Raw genomic sequence first — 23,895 nt, 5'->3', positions numbered from 1 at the left:
TCGGTCACTGGACCCGTCTGGCCCCAGAACAGCACCCTGGGCTGCTGCCCATGCCCCGGGGGACACGGGCCAACAGAGCACTCGCCAGCCACCCCACGGTCTGGCAGAGGGCATCTCCATTCAAGGAGCCTGTGGGCGGGCATCGTGCTGGCTGACCATGTGCTGCAGGTATCCAACACTCGGTGCCACCAGAAGACAAGGCCTCTCGATCTCTTTTCAATCCGTGTTCAGCTAAAATGTGCTAGCAGGCTGCGAGGAACGAGCACCGAGCAAACCAAGCATCAAGAAGCGACCCACAGGAGCGGATGGGAAAGACGCTCACTTGCTCGATTTCTGTGCAAAGCACCCGGCAGCTTTCCCTCCTGATAAGACCGACTCAGTGCTGCACAGATGGAGGCCTAAGCCTCAACCTCCATTTCTCCCTCTCTCTAGGTCCTCAGATCCAGGCAGCATTTAAGATTTCTCCCAGCCCCCTTCACAGACCTCTGACCCCTCCGCTCCAGGCCCTCGTCACCTCCCGTACCACTACAGCGAACTGCCTCTGCAGCCCCGATCAGCCCTTCGTTGGACCAAACATAGCCCCTCAAATCTGCCCCCTCTCTTTGCATCTCTTTGCCAGCTTCCCCAAACACGGACTGTGCATCTTCTCTTTGCAAGGTCTTCCTAGCCTGAGGAAGTGAACCTGGTTTCACAAAAGCTTGCGCGTGCGCTCTCTCTGTGATATTATTCAGGAGTCTGTAACAGTGCAGATCTACTCTGCCTTCTGCCTGTCTTCAGACCAACAGGTGAACCACCTCCCTCTGGCAGGCAATGAGGAGACCGACTCCTCTCTGCTCCCCCACGGATGCTTCATGCCTTCGTGCTTGCTTCCCCTTGAGTCTGGAGGAGCGTCCCTGCAGCCCCTCTCCCCCTGAAGGCAACGAAATGAACATCTCCTTCCCTCTGCTGCAAGCACTGGGCAGAAATCAGCCGGAGGCTGGCCTGCAGCCCCTGCTTTCCCCTGAGTGCGTTGGTCTCGACATGACCCCGTGCTCCTTGCCTGCGTCCGTCTGCCTCCACCAATGCTCTGGTCTCACGCTGGGCTCGTGAGCGGGAGCTGCGGCTCTGTAGCGCGTGCACATCTGCAGCGCCGGCAGGGTGTGGAGCAGCCTCCAGCCCGGAGGCATTTGCTAACTAGTGTGAGTCGAACAACAATGCGAGTGCCCGACACGCAGACCAGCTGCGAGGAGTCCAGGTCCTTCGGTCCTGCCGCTGCCCGCGAGACGGAGCCGCCAGCCCGACACTCCTCAGACAGCACAAGCCTGGCTCGGTAGGCAGGCCTTCCCTGCTCGCCCAGCAGTCCAGCACGTTCTGCTGCAAGACAGCTGCTGAGTTAGTCCCATGTGGAAAGGAGGATCAGGGAAAGGAGGAGCATCAATCTTCGGGACAGATGCAATGCAATTAATTATGTGCGTGGCACCTCGCTACTACGGTGATGAGTGCATCAGGTGCCTGGCAGATGGATCCTGAGCACCAGCAAACTCCGTCGTGTTCGCACGAAAGGGGCTTCTGTTTCTGCGATGCAAGCATTGCCAAACCCGAAGGGGACTGTTACTGCGGGCGGAGGGAAGTCGCAGACACAGGCGGGCGCTTTCTCGCTGCTCCACGAATCCAAAGACGCTTGAAAAGCCTGCTCGTGAAAACTGCTGCACACAAACAGGCCTGCTGAAAAAGGCAGGCTCTCGTGCGACCACCCGACAAGACTAAACGTACCAAAACAATGGAAGCTGCCACAGGCATGGCACCGCCCTTCCTCCCCAAAAAGCATCAGCATCAAGGCCTGTGGACAGCTCACCGTTAAAACACAGCATGGCTCTGTAACCATCCAAACCGTGAGCGGTTCATACACCACTGCTGCTCCTTTCGTGCAGGGGGAAGTCGGCTATGACAGCCAACCAGTGGACTGAAGATAAAAACTGTCAACCAGACCGAAGTTGGTGCTTGATTTTGGATGAACGCTAAATTGTCTGCAGGCCTGCACGCTGAAGTGGTACTCGGTGGAAAGCCAGCCGCAGCTGGCTCTGGAGCGATGCTCGTTACTGCTACTCTCATCACCTTTCTGCGTCGGGTGAAGAACTAACCCCCAGGTTAAAACCTCCAGACTTTGTTGTGTTTAGTTCAGCCATAACAGGAGGGATGCTGGCAGTTAACCACGCATCCTCAGCTCCAGAGATCAGAGTTTTTCAGACACATCTGTCACCAGTGTCTCAAAGATAAAATGGTCTACTATAATAAATGTCAAAATAACCTTTAAAATGCTGAAAGCATCACATGGGCCGGTTGCTCAACAGAAACCCTCCGCCGGCGCAGCTACAGAGCATGGGATAACTCCTGCCAGCGGGTCAGGAAGAGACAGATCCTTGGCTGGGCGGGTTACCTACTCTTCCGCGATAGCTGTAAGATCAGCAATTAACGTGACAACAAGGACAAGTTCATCCTTCATCACTGGCACAGAGGTCCGGTTCCCACGAATCTGGCACTTCGCGTCTGGCTAAACTGAAACGTGCACGAGATCGCTAATTGCTAGGTGATGCGCACATTTTGCAGATTCATTCTTCACCTCCAGAAAAACAACACTTGTCAGCCTCAGAATAGCAGCGCTGATCTAACGTACACGGCTGCTTGCCATTTTTTTTTAAACATGCACCATAAAAGAAAAGGTTAAGTGATAAGAGAAGGCATTTCACTTCTATGCTTGAATGAGTATTAGTGACACTGTTGTTAGGAAGCTGGAGAAGATGAGCTGTCAAGTTTTGTGACTTAACTTATGTTCCAGACAGTTTTGTTAAACACTCACTGCTTTTCTTTTTAACACCTCACTTTTTAGTCACTAAACAGCTGACTGCACACACAAAGAGGGCTTCTGAAAAGGGTTAATTAGGGATGGGTGAAAGACGTAGCTTGCATGATGCACACTGGCTCAGCTTCAGTTACTTCATGAACCAACTCCAACTTTACTTGGGGCTAAGTCCAGAGGTGCATCTCCCCTGCAGTCCAAAACAAGCCGCTCCAAGAAGCAATGGGAAATCAATCTGAACTGGTCTCTGCATGGGAGAAACCAAGGGACAGAAATCTCAGGTAGCTCAAAACAGTCCCATGGGGGCTGGAAGGTTAGGCCAGGTGTATTTGCTTGGATGCTGAAATGTAACGGGGAGCCATGCAGAGAGCGGAGCACCAGGGGCAATGGGTTGGCTCCAGGGCTGCAGCTGAGTTGCCAAGAAGGCGACTGTTGTGCTATGCATTAGCTGTGTGCTTTCACAGTCTGCAGCCTGATTTCAGCACCAAAAACCAGCAAGAACCAAGCCCAGAGGTTGCTAACACGTGCCCCGCTGTGGCCAACCTGGTGGGACATGGTGTAGCCTTCTGGACAGCGGCGATGAAAGGAGGCGCTTGCTGCCACTGGGGCTAACGCGGCCTTCAGCAGAAGTGGCCAGAATCTGACTTTGCAAGCGGAAAGCAGATGCCCCCAGCAGAGAGAGATACGAGGGGCAGCACGTGATCCAATCGGACAAGCATCGTTATGGGCCTGTCCCGCTCAAGCTTTAACCAACCTGGCTCCGGGACAGCGCTAAATGTTTGATGTAAAGGTCGGGCAGAGCTGGGAGCTGTCTGTACAACGGGGTACAGGTGAGCAGCATCCAGGGAGGACCTGAACCATTTTCAGGCATTTCTGGTTGGCCCTGCTGAGACTTGGAGAGAGGGCGCAGGTTACTGCCATTTAATACTTGTGCTGCAGTTACCATCGAAGGGCCTCAAGAGGAAGGAAAGTCCCACTGGGCTACGAGTAGTGCGGACACATATGAAGCTCTGCCCTTAATCCAATAAGTTGGCCATCTCGGTGGACAAGGCACAAACCTCCTGTTATAAAATTTGGCCCTTGCTGGTCAGCTATGTCAAGGGCCACAGAGAAGTTCAGCTGGGTGACCGCGGACGTGCTGTGTTTGTGGACAAGAGGTGGCCCATGCAGAGAAACGCTCCACGCAGCCACGGCAAGGAGGATCCAGAGGTTCCTGCAGCTGGCTCAGAGCCCTGTTATTGCTGACGTCTCCATCGCTTGGCTCGGCACAGAGAAGCTGGAAGTTTAGCTTGCACCTAGCTTGGACTTCATTCCTGTCGGCTGCTGCAGGGCTTAGGGCGGGTGGCAGGCTCCCCTCCTCACAGGGGCTGCCGACAGCCACCAAGAGGCACGGGCCCACGCGTTCCCAGCTCTTTTTCAGCATATAGGAAACGTCGCAAGCCATGGGATGCAGCCCTGGCTGCTGCCCGTGCTTCCACGACTGCTTCTGTCAGACAGGCAAGATATTAGACAAGATGAGACCTGTCACTTGGATGGTGCATAAGAGATGCCTGCGGGCCCTAGCGACCCAGCGAACTGTCCTTAGAGGGAGGGAATTCAAACATCTTGGGTCTGTTTCAATGCAGGCCACTGCAACACCCCCCATAGTTGGTGTAGCACGATATGAGGAGCTGCGGTCCCTGCCCCAGGATCCTGGAAGACGGGAAAGGCGGTGAGGGACGAGCACAGGCTGCAGTAACAGAGGGAACCGAAACGAACCGTGCCATCAAGGGGCAACACGGCACAACAGGCTGCAGCTGAATACAGCCAAAAGTGAGACAAGAGGAACACTGCCCTGGTCCATTGAGTCCGGACCCCTGCTCCGAGCACTCCCACGTAATGTGGTCCCACTCGTACACAGACCAAGATCCACCTGAAAACCAGGCACTCCTTGGAGAAGCATGCATCGCGACTTCATTCCTCCGGCAGTTACCAGGCAGTGGGGGCAAAGAAAGGAGACTGCCTAGGCAGGATGGGAGAAGGGAAAGCAGCGACTCTGAACGGGCTGCAGCACGAGCCCTCGGTGCAAAGCCGAGTTAATGCCATCCTTGGCCCGACAAGGGGGCCATCCAGGCAAAGCGCGGGGATGCTCTTGCATGGCACACCACAATAGCAGAATCATGCCAGACTATCGCGGGAAGTTCAGGAAGTGCTAGAAGAGCATCCAAGTACTATGATGAATTCAAGAGAGGGCCACAAAAAACAATCCAGGGGCCAGGACACAAGCCAGACAATGTGAAATCAATTTGGCTCGCTGAGCAGAGAGTTGAAAAGATGAGTTGGTCACGTGTGGAAGAGAGTTCCCACTGAGAGGCAGCTCTTCATTCTCTCAGACAGCAGCAAGATAACTGGATCCAATAGTTGGAAGTTGAAATTAGGCAAATTCAACCTCGAAATAAGATGCAAGTTCCTGGCTGTGAGGGTAATTAAACACTGCAGCAGCCTCGCAGGAGAAGCAGTGACCGCGCCATCACTGGGAGTCCTCACGATGACATTGCATATCTTTCGGAGAGACACATTTTAATCCTGCTTCTGGGAAAAGAACTGCATAGACCTGGCATGCAGGAGGTCAGACGACGAACAGCGTGGCCCCTCCATCTGCCAGGCAAGTTTCTGGATCTATGGCATTGAAGGACAAACTGGGGATGTCCACTCAAACAGTGACATTGTGCACCCCGCTTTGAATGCCTGTGGGCCGGGGGAGAAAACCGCTCTAAGCTAGACCGCAAACACAAGGCACGGTGCTAACTAACACCCCGCCGGCCATGACTGCAGCCGTGCCAGCTTGGCCCTACCACACTGGAGATAACGTGATGTTTGTCAGTGAACACGGCCAGGGACAGGCTCACGTCTTGTCAAGGCCGTGGGATTATCCTGCGAAGACTAGCCCCCAAAATAATTTGGAGTAGGCAGGGGGGTGGGTCGAGCGACTGCTTGACGCTAACAGTGGTGAGCGGCGCTGCTGCTATTCAGCCCAAAGGTAGCTGCTCTGATGGCTCTGGCCTCCTCCGAGATAAAAGGTGCTGCCCTATGCCCATCCTTATCAAAGCTATTAACTCAAGCAGCAGCACCGACTTAAATCATAAACCCGAGCGCCCAAAGTTCAGGCAGCCCTTGTGAACCTGACTCACTTCGCATGACTGAGCGAGGAGATAACCCCGTCACTCCTTGCTGACAAAGGTCGAGCGGGGGGAGGTGCAGATGGAGCAGCTGCAAGCCCTAATCCAGTGACTCCTGATCAGGAGGCCACAGCGCTCAGGCGCTGCCAGACCCTCCGAAGGGCAACTCGCGGTGCAAGCAGACACGCAGATAAGTGCAGGCTCCGGCTTGTCCCAGCTTGGCCAATCCCCCGCCAGGCAGGAAAGCATTGTAATATCGACAGCAGTCGGGTGCCGCTCATGTCACAGAAGCGATGGGGCACCTCCAGTCCAACGAGGTTGAGAACCGCGGCCCTAAGCTAACGTCCACCAGTACGTAGTCGCTGCGACGCCCAGAGCCAGCAGTCTGAACCAGGGGAAAAAGCAACGTGGCGCAAGACCCCTTCGCTCCTAGCCACATAACCCTATGGCTACGTCTACATGGCAATGTGGTGCCACGCAGAGGGAAGGGGACCTTGGCTACTGGAAGCAGCACAGCCTTGTTAGTGCCAGGCTCTCCCCAGGGTAACGCGTTCCGCTCCTCCGGGCCGTCCTGACCCCATTACCCGAGCTCGCTCGGGCACCAACCTACCGTGGGGACATACCCTGTAATAGGAGCTGTCAGCTGGCACTTGGAGCACAGAGGATGGCCGGATACAGAGCAGTTTTCTTTAATAATTAACACATTGGGAGCACCCAGATGTGCAGTTCGGATACATCTGTGCATTGTAATTTCTACAGCAGTCACAACTTAATGAAACATCAGTTGTGACAAGATCAATGAACCGAACTGAACAACAAACTAAAGTTAGTAAATTCATGCCTGGGGCAACAGCTATAGTTTTTTTTAACACTTCCATCACTTTTAATGTCTAATTAGTAAAAACATGAATCCTTCTGTGTCCTTCTCCTTTCTCTTCCTCCAGAGAGCTGCAGTGTAAAGGAAAGAGGAACTTGTTCACTTTTACTGAACATGAGCCTTGATGCAAGTCATCTGATCAGCGACAACGTCTTCATCGGCACAACAAGCACGCGACGGACAGAGGCAGCGATGCTGGCAGGCGTGCTCCATGCTGATCAGGTGAGCGCTCTCTGCCCTGCTGGCAAAGAAAGCCATCTTCATTTCCCATGCGATAACACTGCTGCTGCAGGTGAGGTCTGGACCCCCTGTGTCACCAGTGTTACATGGCTTTGCCACATCAAATTCAGGACCCCAAATCACCTTGCTGGGAAGAGCAGGTTGCAGATGGATCCACTTGAGATCATCCCCACAGCCTTCACCCAGGCAAGCAAAGTGGCTATTTCCTCATGAGTACTTGATGAGCTTGAACCTGCCCCCTCAGACCAGTGATTGGAAATGTGCTCGCAGCAGATTCTGCCTCGTGCTGGGCTGCGTCCACCGAGCCCCCGGAGAAGGAGGACCAGGCCACCGCATCCGAGACCACGGCTCTACGTCACCGAGGGATCTTCCTGCTCTTGCTCGCAGTCCAAGAGGGAGCAGCTGGTTGCCAACGTGAGGACTTCTCATGAGCTGCAAGCCTTGCCAGAGAGCTGGGATCACAGACAGACTCTTCCTGCACTCCTGGGAGAGACGGTACCATCCCTCTGCCTCGCCTGGACCGTTTCCAGCAGAAAGCTTGGCGCTCCATCTGGGAAGCATCTCCTGCGTGACGGAGGTGGTCCCGGCGCAGCCTGGTGTGCTCTGTACTCCCAGTTCATGACAAGGTGTGAATCACAAAGCGTGGGAGACGTGGTACATGCTTTTTCTCCAGCTTTCATGGATTCACTGTCTTTTCCTGGAAAGTCTCCTCTGCCTTTGTTCTTCACACTGGTTATTCCATGCTCCTGGGCCTCATATGCCCCTAGCACATCCCCTTTCCTGTAACACGGTGCTTGACACAACCAGCATTTGCTCAGCTGGCCATCAACTTCCTGGCCAACCATCTTCCCTCTCCAAGGAATTTCCTCTGTTGGGAGTGATAAAGGTACCGGTGAAACCAAAGGGACAGAGACAGGTTAACACCGACTCTGCCTGGTCTGAAAGCAAAAAGCAGGGCCTGGAAGAAGTATGCAACAAGTGCAATGCATCCTGCACAACCCCACTGGCCACAGAAGTGGCTGCAAGATCATTACACCAGCTTCACCGTGTGAAAGGCTTAGTGCACCTTGTCACTTGAGCCACTCCGCATACCCAGCCGGGAGCTCGGGAGACGGCCCCCGGCCCCGCACCACAATGCAGGGCACTCACAGGACTACGACGCAATGAGGTTACAGCTTGAAAGCGGCATTTGGATTTCTCCACTGAACTCAGAAACCAAGAACCTGGAGAGAGATTTCATCCAAGCTGGACCCATGTGATAAAAGGATTGAAGCAACAGAGCCAAGGATTAGCAAGACAGATGAATGCATTGCAGTGTTTTCCCATGGCATCATTCCACCTGGCTCATCAAGGAGCTAGAAGATCTTGAAAAGAGGGTTCTTATAATACCTCATGCTCACTGGTTTTCCTTGTGACAAAGGAGTTTTAAATAGCTATTCTGGAGCTCCAGGCAGGAAGAAACCGAGCAGGTGAGAGGTGCCAATACAAATCAACTGCTCTATTATCCAAGCTTTGAAATTTCCTAGAGAATAATCAGCAGTTTGCAAACACGACAAGGAGGAAGCTGTCTTAGTAATATAAGATTAATGTATTGATTAACATTCAGGTGGGGTTTCCAAAAGAGCCTACAGAGTGCAGGTATTTTAAAACATTTTTGTGCCTTATACATTTTGGGCACTAACAGAGCACACATAACGAATGTGAGCACACACACAGCAATTCAAACACAAAAGCTCGGCCACGATTCCTTGGTGTGACACTATTTATCCATAGCTCGCTAGACTGGCACCAGCTTCCTCAGGGTGGGCTCAACGACTTTGCCGGCTCAGCATCTGGGTACTGCACTTCAGTACGGATCTTCCTAGTCCTGACAGTGTTAAAAACAAAGACAAAAAGGACAGAAACAACAAGACTGGGGTGCTCAGACTAGCAACCAAGCTCAATGCGCTGAAATGAGGTGATACAACAGTCACTAGGGGCAAGTCTTTCATGCAAGCTCCTTTTACTCTGTACGGCCAACGTAGTAAGCTGAGCCCGAGACGTGACCAGTCAGCAAGAATGGTCACATCCTACCTTTCCTTGAAGGGAGAAGGTGAAAACAGAGGGCTGGTGGAAACGGTCTTCTCCACACGTACGGTAGAGACCGCAGGAAGCAGACACAGAGGTCTGGCTGTTGAACAGCTGTGGTCGCTACAGCTCCTGAAGTCCTTGGCACTGTGAGCCTCCAAACTGGCACTCTGGAAACGGTTCATCGGTGGACATGAACTTCCCGGGAGAGGAGAGAAGGTGGGGCTCAAACCCGAGAGGGCATGATAAAGAAGCGGACATAAGCAGAGTTTACTGGGGCTTTTGTGGCGTGGTCTGCCACGGGCGGGCTGTCACAGGTGGTTTTCTCCCCACTCAGTTCCGAGGGAAAACCTTACGCTCACGTCCCATTTACGGGGCACGGGGCTGCCCACACGTCACCGTACCAGGTGGCTAAAAATCATCGCCGCACTAAATGTCTGTATTTCCATACACGTGCTCATGTAAACTACCCCACAGCCAACTAGCGCGTGACAAATACCTCTTTAAAATTAAGCACAAAAAGATTAATGGTACTCTGAGCTGAAGTGGAAGGGAACTCTGACAGTGGAAAAGACCTTCAAGTTCACCTTCTCTGTGCCCACCCCCCTCTTCCCCAGGGATAACACAGACATAAAACCTGGGGCATTTTCAAGGGCTTTGTCCAAATTAGCTCCCAATGATCTGAGTGACTGAGCTTCTGACTTGGGAGACTATTCCATAGCCTGGCAGACTTCAAAAGCTCTACAAACATATAATACCTACTAACTTTATCAGCCAGCAGGAGATATCAGCAGGAGTGACATACGAGCTACAGAAAGCGCATCGGTCAATAATAGGTTGCTACGCTTCTCCGTAGACGCTCCCAGAACGGGACGTCTTGAAAGAGATCCAAGCAGTAATAAAGGTCTTTGAGTCTGAAACACACGACGAGAAATAAGAAGTTATTATTCTTCAGCTTCTGATGGACACCGGTAGGCTTTACATCTGATGAGATTATGCCGCGTTTTCATTTGAATAAGGGTTATGGATGCAATTACTCAGGTCTCCCAAAGTTAGGAATTAATTAGATGGCTACTTTTAAGTAGAATTACATTTTTTTTTTTTCAAATCTCCATTCAGCTGTTAAACAGGTGACTGAGTCGGCCGGGCAGACTGTGATGCCCATTTCTCAGGATGACTTCCAGAACAACGGGCGTGAGGCCGCAAGCAGCAGCGTTTCTTTCCCGGTGCCGACGACCCGAGCGCCAAGCTGGGCCCTGGCCGCCCGCCGGCACTTGCTAACGGCGCCACGATGCTCCCACTCCTTTGCCCCTCAGCTCCCTTCCTCAAGGAGCTCCTCAAAGGCCAGTCACAAGATGCATCGCGCTGTAAAAGACATTTTAATCAAGGACCTGGGCACAAAGAGGCAGAGCGTGCTCACAAAAGCGTGCTCCCCAACTGGGGCTGCCGGAGACACGACTGCCGTCGGCCCCCTCCCAACCTCTAATGAGATTTCAAGTCATCACGGGGCAGAAGCGAGCTACTGTCACGGATCAGAAACCGGAGAAAAGATGTGAAACGAACAAAGGGATAACTCACCGCCACAAAAAAATTAAAACAGCGGTTGCCAGAAGGTTCTGCCCGAGGCTCAGGGCTGTTAGTATCTTTATTAATGATATGGAAAAAGGGGCAAGTAGTGAGAAAGCAACATTCACAGAAGACACAAAATTATTTGGCTTAGTGTCAAGGCTAGAGAAGAGCATGAGGAACTTCAAAGGGGTGACAAAACTAGCTGAACGAGCGACCCGATGGCAGATGAAATTCCACACTGACGAGTGCAAGGTAACGTGCACTGGGAGGAATAATTTGAACGACTGATGCAACTTACTGAGCTCTAAATTAACTGTAACCCCTGAGGAAAATAACTGGCATGACTGTAGACAGTTCAGTGAAGACCTCTGTGCAGCAGCAGCAGCAGCAGCAGAAGTTGAAAACAGGAAAGGATGTTACCATGCATAATGAGAAGGAGAAAACCTGAAAATATCATGCTGCTGCTATATAAACACACAGTGCGACTTACCTGGGATAATGTGTTCAGTTTTGGTTGCAATATCCCAAAAGGGGATTTTGCGTAAATAAAGGAAGATCAAAGTTGCCATCACAGAATGGCAAGAGTCAAAGGAAAAGCTAGCGTAGGAAGAGAGATACTGAGAAAACTGAGCTATTTAACCTAAGATAGGATGGATGCATGATAAAAAAGTATATAAAAATAACGAATAGTACAAAGAAGGTGCCTTTAACCACCTCATTCATCTTTCCTGTAGCACAGGAACGAGGGGATATCCCCTGAAACTGGAAGGCAGAATATGTAAAACTAATAAAAGGATTTAATTTTTATCTCTGCGTAATATGGAATTTGTCCTTGGAATTCAGCACAAGATGAATCTGACACCGAGAGTTTAGGAAGCCTGAAAAGTATTGTCATTTATGTAGATGCCAAGGAGGCGCAGTCACACCACCAAAGATCCCTTGTGCGATTCACGTCTGACTGGTGATGGCGATTCACATGCTCTCAGCTGCAACTGTACGGGATTTAGCAAGCAATTGGGTTGAAGGCAGAATATAATCCAGGTCGCAACCCTCTTCTTTGTATTGGCTCTGCAGAGATAATGAAAGTTCAAAAAAAAGAGAAAAAGAAGCTGAAAGTGGTTTTTTGTCGTTGAAGTCGGTGCTTATAGGGCTCAGGATTCACACAAGTGAATTGCTGAAAGCAAGAGGGTGAACTTGAACAGTCACTTTTCCGCAGGTAACCGCACTTGCAAACCTATCTGCCCCGTGGCTGATCCCACTGCCGGGGCAAGCGAGGAGAGTGCTGGCGGGGAGCAGATGCTCAGGACGGAAAAGAAGAGTTCTTAAAAGTAAAGAGGTCGACGTCTTCTCGGCCTCACGATCTGCATAGCAAGGCAAAATTCTCCAGGGATTCAGCAGGTATTAATTATGTGAGATTGCATTTCATACTTCTCGAAGGCTGTGTTTCTTGCCTCATAAACTTAGTGGAATGATCCTGGCTGATAACTTCAGTATGTGGCAGTCTTCTGATGGAACCGGCCATTGCAGATCCATTATATAGTCATGTACCATTAGTTAATCATTTAAACAGAGATCAGGGAGGGAAATGATGGCGTTTGGGTCTCGTAATGCTACAGATCTGCTGACTCTCATGTTTGGAGGGGAGACTGACAACACTAAACTTTCTTCAGATGAGAAAATTACTGCTAAATTGTCTCGTTTGCAGCCAGGAAAACCATCATCATTAAAAAACACTGTTAAAGTACCACCATACTTCTCAGTTAATCTGACGGAGGAACAGGGAGCTCAGAGTCCAGGTGCCAAACTGAGATAGCTGTGCTTTGCAGATACCAGACCAGGATCACTGAAACGCAACCCTCTCGGAGAGCCTGGAGTGTCCGGCTGTTCAGAGGCACACGGGATACAACACACTCCTTTTACCAATGCAATACAAAAACGACTTAAGCGCTAAGCACAAATTGGCTGTTGACTGAAAGCCAGGTCTCAGTGCCCTCCCATGCTGGCATGATTCACAGCGATCAGAATATCAAGAAACCGTGCACTCCCTCGTCTTCAAGACCCCTCCTTGCAGACATCATTTTAGCAGATGAGGAGCCAGAGAAACTTGGCCATCAGCACAGCTCCTATTTCCACCTGCCAGAGCACCGCGAGGCAATCCACTGCTTAGGAGCAAAGCACGTGCCTCGCCAGCACAAGTCTCAAGTCTGAGCAATGAACTAAGCCTCCCAGCCTCAGAACTGGACCCTCCGCTGCCAATTATCTCAATTTGTCTTTTTATTACAAACGTGCAGTTCACTGTCACCCACGAAACAGACCAGGCTTCTGGGGGGCTCCGTTTCTAACCCCATCACGGTCATCTTCACGTGCTCCCCCAAGCGATGGAGTTGAGCAGCTCACCGCGCCGCAAGACTCAGCGGTGCAGTGATTACAGAGGGCCCTTAACCCAGTATCTCATAACGAGTCAAAGGACCACGTCAATCTCGAGCGCAACACGATGAACTCGAGTGAGGAACAAGAGCAGAGTCTACGAGATCACGGCGTGGTCTCCCATGAGAGGGGGCCAAATAAAACTAAGCCAGGCAACAAGCCTGGATCTCATCCAGGAGGCAGCAGTGCTACATTGGCCAGGTAGACAAGCAAAGCATTTCTAATTCGAACTTCTATCAAAGCAAAGCACTTTCCTTGCATTTAAAATGAGTTGCAGCAAGCACATCAGGGCTGCTATATTCAGCCACGTATACAGCAAGAGATGTTTTTAAATGGAACCAACTTCTCTCCCCTAATTACTCTGATTTTATAACAGTTACTGAGACATTTTTCTTGGCAAGGAAATGGAAAGGCAAACGAGACAAGCAGGAGCCAAACTACAACGTTCCTACTGATCCTTTTGTAACTACCCAAGCATAAATAAGGATTAAACACAGCTAACTTTTGTTTACCATTGCAATGGCAAAACCACTGTTAGATGAGTGTTTACAACGAGGACATATTGTTTCAGGCCTTTGGAGATCCAGCTCTCTGCAGAAATCATTTGTAACAGTCAAATGTTTATCATTTATAGTGCTTCAAACAGGGTAACTCCAGGAACTGGGCTGGAGCTGGCAGATGGCGAGAGAAATTAAACTCATGACATGGTTCGCTAATCAGCGAATCGCATGGAGACAGAGGTGCTTCCCACCCTAATGCCACGGGCCCTGCGGTGCGGCGAGGATCTAGGGCTCCATTACAGCCCCAGAGCTCCCTGGATGCCTGGCAGCAAAATCCCATCAAGCAAAATTATCCTGCTGGGTTAGCTGGGCACTAAAGGCAATGGGGTAAGGAGTCCCTCTGCAACTGTCTTGCTTCTCTTCCTTAGCGGGACCTGCTTTCGGGTGGCAGGAGCGTCGCAGCGGTACGCAAGGAGGTCCATCAGTTCAGAAAAGGCTTGATGATTAGTCTGGGATGAAGAGCACCAGAGACATGTGTGAACACATGCTGGGAATGGACCGTGGCTTCCATTTAAGCCACTTCCCACAAAGACAAGAGCCCTAAGCACACGCATCCAGCGCTGTCCTGATACGGCACAGCACGCCCTGCGCTGCAGCATGATCGGGGGCTGGAGAGGGCTTGCCACCCCAATCAAGGCTGTGAATCCAAATTACAATGGACTGTCCTGGTCCCAAGTTCTTGGGAGCAAGGACAGATGGTAGAGCACCTCACTTTCCCGTCAGGACCAATGGCTAGCTGATGAAGGACCCTGCTTCGCTTTCCCCCTACCACTGTGGGATGAAATTGGTAAGCAACTGCTACCAGGATGCAGGCTGCCGGGTACACGAGGTGGAAGGAGGACGCGATGACCTCCGCGCCACGCTGTTGTGCACGCGAGGGCTTTGCTGGAGAGCATTTGCACGGAGACTCCAGCACGCAGCTTGCTTCCGCCCAGGAAAGGCTGCCAAACTCTTCCCACACGGCACATCCTCCCTACTTACGTTTCACATAATCACCTGCTTAGGAAGGCCTGTAATGCTTGATGTAATGCTGAGCATTACAACCCAATAATATATTTATTAATTTGTGACGCAGAGCGCCACTGACGGTCCCCGAAGCCTTCCTGGGAACACGTGTCAGCTTATTGATTCCAACCCGCCCTGGCTCGCTTTGCTCTCACCCTTCTGCCAGGCCGGCGAGAGAGTACTTCTGCGCGGCTTCGGGTCATAATTGAAAAAGACAGAAATGTTCAATATGACTCATACATAATTCAGCTTATCAGCTGCCCAGGAGAAAAGAGAAGGAGAGGTGTTCACATGTCTACCTCTTCCCCTATCAACAGGAGAAATAATTTTCAATTACACGAAGTGCATGCAGCTCTGCTCACAAACGGGGTTTGTGCGTTCGGAGGAGAAAAACAGAGATATGGAAGGAGGGAACGAAGGATGCGGCAGGAAGCAAAAGGCTACCGAACGCGCGCTCCCGAGAGGTTCCTGGCTCTGAGGGGAAGAGACGAGGCTCTGGCCGAACACAGTACGTTAGCAATCAGGAGCAATATGCCACTGAGCCACAACACGCAGCAGAAACCTAAATCAAACAAAGCTCCAGATTAGTCTGCTACACGGACATCATAGCAGCCAGCTAAAACCCTGATGGCGCGTTTGTGAACTTCTGGCTTCCATGCTAAGGTTTGGGTTCGAAAGATCAGATTGTAAAGAAGCACTGAAAGTTATCGTTACAAAGGATTTTAATGTAAAATCAATAAGTGCTGTGTATTTAGCAGCATGTGACCATGAGAGCGTTTATGATAGACAGAGCTCTGCTTGCACCAGGGATCTTTGCATTAGTCAAGTCCTTGAAAGGGAAGGCGGTAGGTCTGCACCACTAAGCATTTCCACCTGACAGCAATTATAAGTTACTTTAACCCCTGCCATCAGGCAAAAACACTAAACCCCACTGATAACCCTGAAAAAACAAGGGTTTAATGAAAACAAGCTGCTTCCGAGCAGCTGGGTGGAGGTCTGGTTGGGGAAGAAGCAGCAGAGGAAGCGGAGGAGGAGGAGGAAGAGTCTGGGCCTTGCAGTGCTCTCAGGGTGGCTGGGGAACGCGGCCTCGACATGCAGCATCCCTCTCGACACAACCCGAGCAGAGAGGAGCGGGTCTCATGGAAAGGTCGGCTCCCGCAGGCAGACACAGCTCCTGCGACACACGCTCGTTGCAGTGGGGGAAGGCGTCTAAAACGGAGGGGCACTGAGGGCAGAAGGGCAAGGACGCGGCCGGCAAATGGGGACGTAGAGAAGTCTCAGAGGGAAGAAGAGCTGTCAGTCTTTGCCCCAGGCACCACGAGCTGTGCACTGGCTGTCAACAACCAGAGCCTGCCTGCTCCCTTGGGCCCAGGCAATGCAAAGGGCAGGTCCCCGGCCTCCTCCACCAGGGCTGGAAAGCTCCTAACTTTGCCGGCAAGCACACAAGTGCCCACACACGTGCACGCATGCGTGCAGACAGGGCCAGGAGAGCCGTTCCATGCCAAACCATCCTCCTCGCAGACCCTTCTGCACATTTTCCTTCCGGGATGCCATTTCCCTGCTTCTCTCAGCTAAGAGCAAACAGTCATTATTTTTGTCTTGTAGAAGAGACTCCTACGGGCTCCGTGACTCTCATGTGCAATGGAGGAGAAGACACAGTGGGTGCCCAGACTGCAGACAGCCACATGAGCTGCATGACAGAGATAACTATGAATGTCCCCTCATAGCAGCTCAAGAAGGAAAAGCCTGGTTTTGTGGGACCTAAGGTCATCCACAATGTGCCAAAGGTGTTCAAGCTGGGAGCTGTACCTTAGGTATATCGAGGGACGAGAGGGAAGCTGCAGAGCAAACGGACTTCAAGGTCCATCATAAATGCATTAGCATACTGGGGGTCCATACGCGTGCCCATGACAGTGCCATTTGTCTGCAAGAGCTGCATGTGTAGACAAAGCGGGAGAGCGCAGTGGGGGCAGCAGCAGCGCCCTCGTCACGGGTCGTGTCCTTCACAGCTTGCAAGCCGCCCTCGGGGCGCCGGCGCAGAGAGGTGACCCCGGGGTAGCGCACGTGGCATTCGCTGAACACTTGTCAATGGCCCAGGTCCTTGAAGAACTGCGCGGCAGCGTCAAGTCGCTGGCAGCTCCGGGGGCACGTGGGAATAGGACAGAGCCAACAACTCCCGCCAGGATGGTGCCAACACCAGAGCATCAGGCTGCCCGGTCTGTGGGTCTTGAGTAGTAAGTAAAAGTTGCTGGCCCTATATATCCACACACACACACACCTTGCAACTTTTACTTACTACCCAAGACCTATATTTTATATATATGCCTAGCAACTTTTACTTGTATACGAGTAAAATTATATATATAATATATATGTGTGTGTATACATGTATATGCATGTGTGCGTGCATATAGACATATGTATACATACATGAGTATATATGTATACATACATACACACGAAAGACAATATCGCTCTCTGTTTTATTTAGTCTATGAGGTGCAAATCTACGCTGCGCTCTGCCTTCTATAGATGAGCACGGCCAACCACCCATCTCTGCTCATGGGTGTTACCCTTTGCCCGGCACTCCCCATTTATCTGGCATTTCACTTGCTTCGTCTTCTCCTGACCCTGCATCATGAGCTCCATGGGCAGGACACAGCAGTGCCCGGTGCTCTGAACTGTATCACAGCCTCGAACAATAACCGTATCACTAGCTCCACGAGCGTCTCTCTCTGAAGGCAACTGCAGACAAACGCAACTGTAGCGCTCTGCCCAAGTCTTCAACTCCCTATTCACAACCCCTGCAAAGCGGTAGCAGCAAAAACCCAGTTGTGCAGTTTAAATTCCGGTCTTCCAAAGGGTGGAGAAAAGACTCCCGGGCTCTATACATCCCGGGCTCATGTGGAGAAGCAGGCAGGGTCATCTACTACAAACTATTTTCCACCTCACTGTGCCGAAATGGCCAGATGCCCCTCCTGCCAGCTCCTTCGCCAGGAAAAGCACACCCATCCCACCAAAGAGGGAGCCGGCCATGGGCGTTTCAGGGCACCAGCATCGTTGTTTGGGGATTTTCCCTCTCACTCTTGGAAGACAGGGGAGTGCTACCACCCCCATGTTATAAAGAGGGGAACTGTGGCCAGGAGACCACCTGGCTTGCACAGGTTCTGCCGGTCTCCTCGTACCTGGCTACTGCTCACGCCACTGGACACCTCTCCCTCTCCAGCAAGCCTGGTGATGAGGTACAAGCCAAGAGCTCCGGATGAATTCTGTGATCTAGTTTTCACTGCCACCATCCCCTCCTCGCTCCAGGTTTTCGTTATTCAGTACTTGAGCCCACAGTTTACACAAACCAAGCAATCTGCTTAAGCCTTTGTTTGAAAACAGATTTTCCCTTTTTATCATAGACAAATGCAAAGAAAATTCCTGTCAGTGAGTGCCCTGCCTCTCAGCTTCTCAGAGCACTTGGAGACTGTACGTAAGCAACCACTAATATATTTATACACTCAAATATACAGCTAACTTTGACAAAAGTGGGTGATGATTATGACAATCTAATAATTCAGTAATTAAGTGGACAGAAGCAGACCATGTTTAAGACACAGTCCTTACATGGCATACATGTAAAAGCTTTTTAAAAGCTGAAGAGCACAGCACCTGGATAATGCCACATTATACAGCAGGCAAGGATTAAACACCAACACTGCTCTTCACTAGCCAGCAAAGTCCTCCGAAAGCAGGAGAAAGAGACTGGGAAATTGCGACGACAATGAAAGTCAAACCAGCTGAATTCCAATACTGACTGCAAAAGCTGAAGTGTGACCTGCAAACCCATGTGTGAACAGTGGCAATTTAATCCAGCAGAGAAAGAAACATAGATTAAGGCTCCTTGATCTGTCAGATACAGTTTCTAGATAACCCAGGAAATGTGCACTGCATAAAATCAGAGAAAGATAAGGAAGGGGGCACCCAGGTGTCTCTTTAGCTGGACTCTTGAAGCTGTTAGCATGACACCTTGATCACACAAGGCAGAACATGCATTTCAAAGTGAAGCTCAGAATCTAAAGCGCCTTCTTTCCTCCTCGCAAACCACCAGAGGGATAACAAGTTTGGTCACTGAAAGAAATGGTGGTGAAGGGTACTGAGGCAGCACGGCCTTGCAGAGTTGAACCAGGACCCTCGGTGCTGGCACACTCTGCAGACAGGAGACCGATTCCACCTACCTTCTAACACTGTTAATTTGGCACTCGTGTTTATCTCCCCAACACTGTTGGTCGCTGTGCACTCATAGATGGCTTCATCTCGGTGAACACGTAGCGGCTGAATCCGGAGAACTGATCCCGATCCATCATCAAATTCAATAACCTTGGTGTGGAAAAGAAAACAGTTCTTCATTGACACTCACTGTAACAGAGACAGAAAGTCAAAGCAAGCTGGGGCTAAAACCCACCCGTCGGATCCGGGCGGTGAAACCCCACCTGGCAGAACAGGGGTATCACACGCAGAGAAACAAGAAAAAGCAGATTTAGGAACGTATCTGCCCTCTGACGAGCCCCAGAACAAATGGAGACCCAATAATGTTCTTTATGAATCAATAAACCTTGATGAAGTATCAGCCTGCTAATAAAGATGTGGATCTTCTGACTTAAGCCATATTTGCTCTAATGGCTTTACTAATCGCACTGATGGCAATTTAGTTCCAACTTTCACCTTGATCAAATTTAAGAGCAGGGCTCTAAGCGCCTGTGGATTACAACGGAGCCATTAACTAATTAAGAGCGTTGTCTGTTGCTGCTAACGATAACAGAAGCCGAGGGTGCTTAGCACCTTTCAGGACCAGGTCCTCCAGAACAGCTGTGCTACAAACAATGACACCATCGCGGCGCCTCCTCCAGTGTAAAACACCAAGTCCTGCAGCAAATCACTGTCTTCCCATCCTGCTAAGGCGGAGGCAGCTTTAACCTAACTCCTTCCCGTGGAGGAAAAGGGACCTAGCTAGTCACCACTGGCACACTGTAAGGGAGCTTAATGGCAGACGTGCAAACTGCCCGAGTCAATACCCACTGCATCCCGCTCGATTTCCAAGCAAAGCAAGAGCTGGAACAACTAAGGCAAGGTGGGCAGCAGGACTGGGCCTCGCCTCCTCCGCGCTGCATGGCCTCGTTGGGAGACACAGGGAAGCAGCTCTGTTATTTGGGGGTCTCAAAAAGCCCATGTCAAGTCCGGGCAGTGAGCGACCTGCCCTCACTCCTGTATGCGGAGCTGCATGTCGTGTTGCGCTAGGTGCACGCGGGGAGGAAGGAACGACTGCCACCCGCCCTCGCAGAACCCACTGGAGGCAGAAGTGGGGGCCAACAGGAAAGACAAAAGGGCAAATCTGAAAGATAGTCACAAGCAATCTCTTATGCCCAAAGTGAACAACCCAGAAAAGCCAATTCAGGTGCCAGAGAGTAGCAGATGAGATGGGGGAAAGGGAATAAAAATTGATTTAAAATGTTTAAAAAAAAAAATCAGGTTCATATGGCTGGGGTCATGCAACCCCAGTGCTCTTTCCTGCCCGGGGCAGGGGGTCGGACTTGATGATCTGTTGAGATCCCTGCCAACCCTAGCATCTATGAATCTATGAATTTGAATGAAATATTTTTTTCTTTTCAAAAATAAATCCATTTAAAATTAAATTTAAAATGATGACAACATATATTAAGGTCTAAGTTTAATCTACAGAAATTGTGTAATTAAAAGGTTAAGTCATATATTTTTTGGTGTTAAAGTTTTAAACAAAGTTGACCCACTGCAGGGGTGGAAGTCACAGGCAAGACCAGAGCTTGCTCCAGCGATGCATCAAACTTTTGACTGCAGCGGTCTCTCTCCTGAGTACAGAGTACATGCCCCTCATTCAAGTCCATTCACAGTCAGTTCAGGTCGAGTATTAGTTAATGAATAGTTAAAAAACTGGTAATGAGTTTCACATTCTTGGCGATGACAAACAACATGAAGGCTTCTCATCCAGGCCATGAATAAAAGCTAGGTGCAAGAGGATGAGTTCTACCAGCTCCAAAACCCTGCATGACATGAGAAACAGGAACCATCCCTTTGATTTGCTCACTATTTCCTCTGTTTAATAAATCGATTTTCAATGCAAAACATGTTTTGATAAACATCTTTTCTTACAGATGTGGCACATAAGGTGGTTTTATTTAGCTATTATTTTTAAATGTTTTTGTGCATTTTAATTACATTTTAATTTCCGACTTGACACAAGTCACAAGGAAAGAAAGAAATTAACAATCAATCATACAGCAAAAAAATGCTTTATCCACCATATTCTAATCTAATGAACATGAAAAATTAAGACTGAATAAATGCCTATTGCCCTATACAGCTCCTTAAAGCAACGGGCACACAGAGCTAGCCTATCCCTCCTCATTGGCAAAAGCAGCAACATGTTTAGCGTAAAGGCCAGAGTTGGGACACATCTGTGCAGGAACCAGACTGTGCCCGACAGTGCTGCCCTCCGGCTCAAAGTGCTCAAGAGGCTCTGCCCTAAACAAGATTCAGGGCGGTCCCATCTGTGCCGCTCTTTGGGCAGGCTGATTAGACTGATTGTGTGACATGGCTAATTAGCATGTCCCAGTGCTGGCTGGCCTGGTCACAGTGCCATCCAGATGTGTCTGCCTTGCTTCTGGCTTAGGAGACAGCGCAATGTGCTTGCGGGCTCCCTCGCTGGACCCAGTAAGCTTCAGCGCAGATGTGGCTTTAGCTGCAAATCAGCCTCTGGTTAGGAATGCAAAACAAGATTGACATTGATTATTTAAATCACCATTTCCTGCTGGCCGATTTAAAATCATGATTAAAATCAGGGATTAAATCAATAGTCCCTGGTCAGGGAAGTCACCCCAGATCCAGCAAGAGCAAAAGCATCAGAAGAGGAAAGGTTTGAGGAAAGGGGTTAGGAAAAAGGGTCAGGTTCCCAGGGATGGAGGGACAGGGCTGGCGGTCCACGACAGGAGCCAGGGCAGGGCTGGGGAAGGCACTCAAACCCCCGTTGCATGATAAACGTTAACCAAACAGAGCACGTTGTAACCGCCCCCCACCCAAACCACGGTCCCTTCCCTGCAAGCATTTCAGAGCTGGCAACCCTGCTTGCCCTCCCTCCCCGAGTTCAGCTCTCCAGGGACACCCAATTCTCCCTGCACAATGCCTCCGTCCTACTGCTAACTACTGAGGGCCCGGGCTAGCAGGAGCATCTCATGGCAAGGCACCAGGCTCAGCCGGGGCAGGAGCGGAGCAGACCTCACCCACCTGCACCAGTGCTGCTCGTTATGCCCCACTTGCTCTGTCTCTGGCTCTGAGGTGCCCAGGGCTGAACTGCGCTCCCACCCAGGACGGGAACTCGGTGCATCTGGCCAAAAAACGGGCTTACCCAGGGCCGTGTTTGCTGCAAGGCTGGAGCTGCTGAAGGAAGAAAACCCTTTCCTTTGCCCTCCCACACAGTGACTGAAGACGCCCAAGACCGTAATGCTTGTCCAGCCAGCTTCAGAGCAGGCTCCTGATACCTGCAGTTACCTCGAAGCGCTGGGAGCTGACCTTCTTCCCTTTCTTCATCCATGTGATGCGAGGTTTGGGCTCTCCGGTTGCCTGGCACACAAACGAGGCTACGCCTCCAGAAATCCCAATCTGATCTTCGGGGGCTTTCATAAAGGTTGGCTTGCCTGAAAGACAACCACAGCGCAAAGTGAGGACAGAGAAGCAATGGGTCTGTAAGAGCACGGGCACCGAGCTCTCTCAAAGGACAGATCAACAGCGTTTCTGCTACAACTGGCATTAACAAGTACAGTCAAATCACTGCGAACAGGCGCACCAGGAACACGCGAGCTTTCCTCCTCCCCACCGGGCTGCTTGGAAGGGCAAGGCAGGCCACCCTGCCCAGCACCAACGTGCACGGGCCACAAAGTGGAAACGATTTTTACCCTCCAGGTCAATTTAAATGATTTTTGTTCTCTAAGTTGCATTATTTTGTAAGTGAAACATTTCCAAGTTTATTCTGTGTTCATATCATTGCATGCTACAGAACAGCGCAGAAAACCAAGCCTACAAACGGGAGACAGCACAGCGGCACGAACTGCCAGGCTGGGAACTTTTAGACTCTAACCAGCATATTAATGGCTGTTCTTGTTAACGCACGATTATGAGCCCGTTTGATGTCAGGCTTGGGTCTGTGCAATGCTCTGCACGTCTCCATGCATCGCAGGACTTGCACGGCCTGGCGCGCGTTTGGGAAGAGACCAAGAACTAAAATTGGAAGTCGGCGCAGAAACCAAAGTGACATTCAGGCCTGAGTGACTCAGCAAAAATGGAAAAATAATGTACCGGCTTGGTGATCAATACAGGAAGTTTCATGAAATATGGCTTTGTTTTCTGGACTGATATGACTAAGCTGCAGGTCGATATAATTAGTTATCTGGTTTGAACATAATGTCCATATTTTTTTTAGACAGATACCGTCTTCCAGGATATTGCAGCACTTCTCAGGGTAGGGATTTGTGCAAGATGCATACTGCTTTGCTTGGCTGGGACAGCTTGGGGCACATGTGCTCTTATTTCTCAAAACATTACGACTTTACGTACACATGCACACACATGCACACATGCATATTAAAACCAGCCCGTGATCATCACTCCAAGTATGAGGCACTGGCAAGATCTTAGCCAAAACCCTGCGTCCAACTCTGGGTTAACCCGTGCTCAGGACAGACACGGGAGCAGGTGCAGAGAAGCGGAGGAGGCACACCTGGGCCACGGGTTAGCGAGGATTTAGTTAAGGAGCTTCTGGAGGGGTTGGATGTATTCAAGTCAGCCGGCCCGGATGATCTCCACCCTAGAGTTGTAAAGGAACTGGCCGAGGTCATTGCAAGTCCCCTGGCACAACTTTATGAGCACTCGTCATGCTCTGGTGAGGTACCGGAGGACTGGAAGAGGGCCAACATGGTCCCCATCTTCAAAAAGGCAAGAAGGAGGACCCGGGAAACTATAGCCCGGTTAGTCTTACCTCGATCCTAGGCAAGCTGTTCGAGATGATGGGGTAGAAAGCACCCTGTTCAAGTTTGCTGATGACGCTAAGATGTGGGGGGATGTGGGTGCACTAGAAGGGTGCAA

The 23,895-nt window shown here is 50.7% G+C and overlaps 1 protein-coding gene across 9 annotated transcripts in view; it reads right to left on the bottom strand.

The window, feature by feature from the left end:
• PTPRF (protein tyrosine phosphatase, receptor type F) overlaps positions 1–23,895 on the bottom strand; it is a 355,341-nt gene that overhangs the window by 178,876 nt on the left and 152,570 nt on the right. For all 9 annotated transcript variants that reach the window (XM_019531276.1, XM_019531275.1, XM_019531278.1 and 6 more), the window contains exons 4-5: positions 22,306–22,451; positions 18,963–19,104 (exon numbers count right to left, since the gene is read on the bottom strand). In XM_019531276.1, coding sequence (XP_019386821.1) covers positions 18,963–19,104; positions 22,306–22,451 — 288 coding nt within the window. The remainder of the gene's footprint in view (positions 1–18,962; positions 19,105–22,305; positions 22,452–23,895) is intronic.

Source organism: Crocodylus porosus, unplaced genomic scaffold (genome assembly GCF_001723895.1).
Source record: "Crocodylus porosus isolate Cpor-Errol unplaced genomic scaffold, CroPor_comp1, whole genome shotgun sequence".
NCBI lineage: Eukaryota > Metazoa > Chordata > Crocodylia > Crocodylidae > Crocodylus > Crocodylus porosus.
The sequence above is the reverse complement of the archived record's forward strand: the minus strand, read 5'-3'. Positions and strand labels throughout refer to the sequence as shown.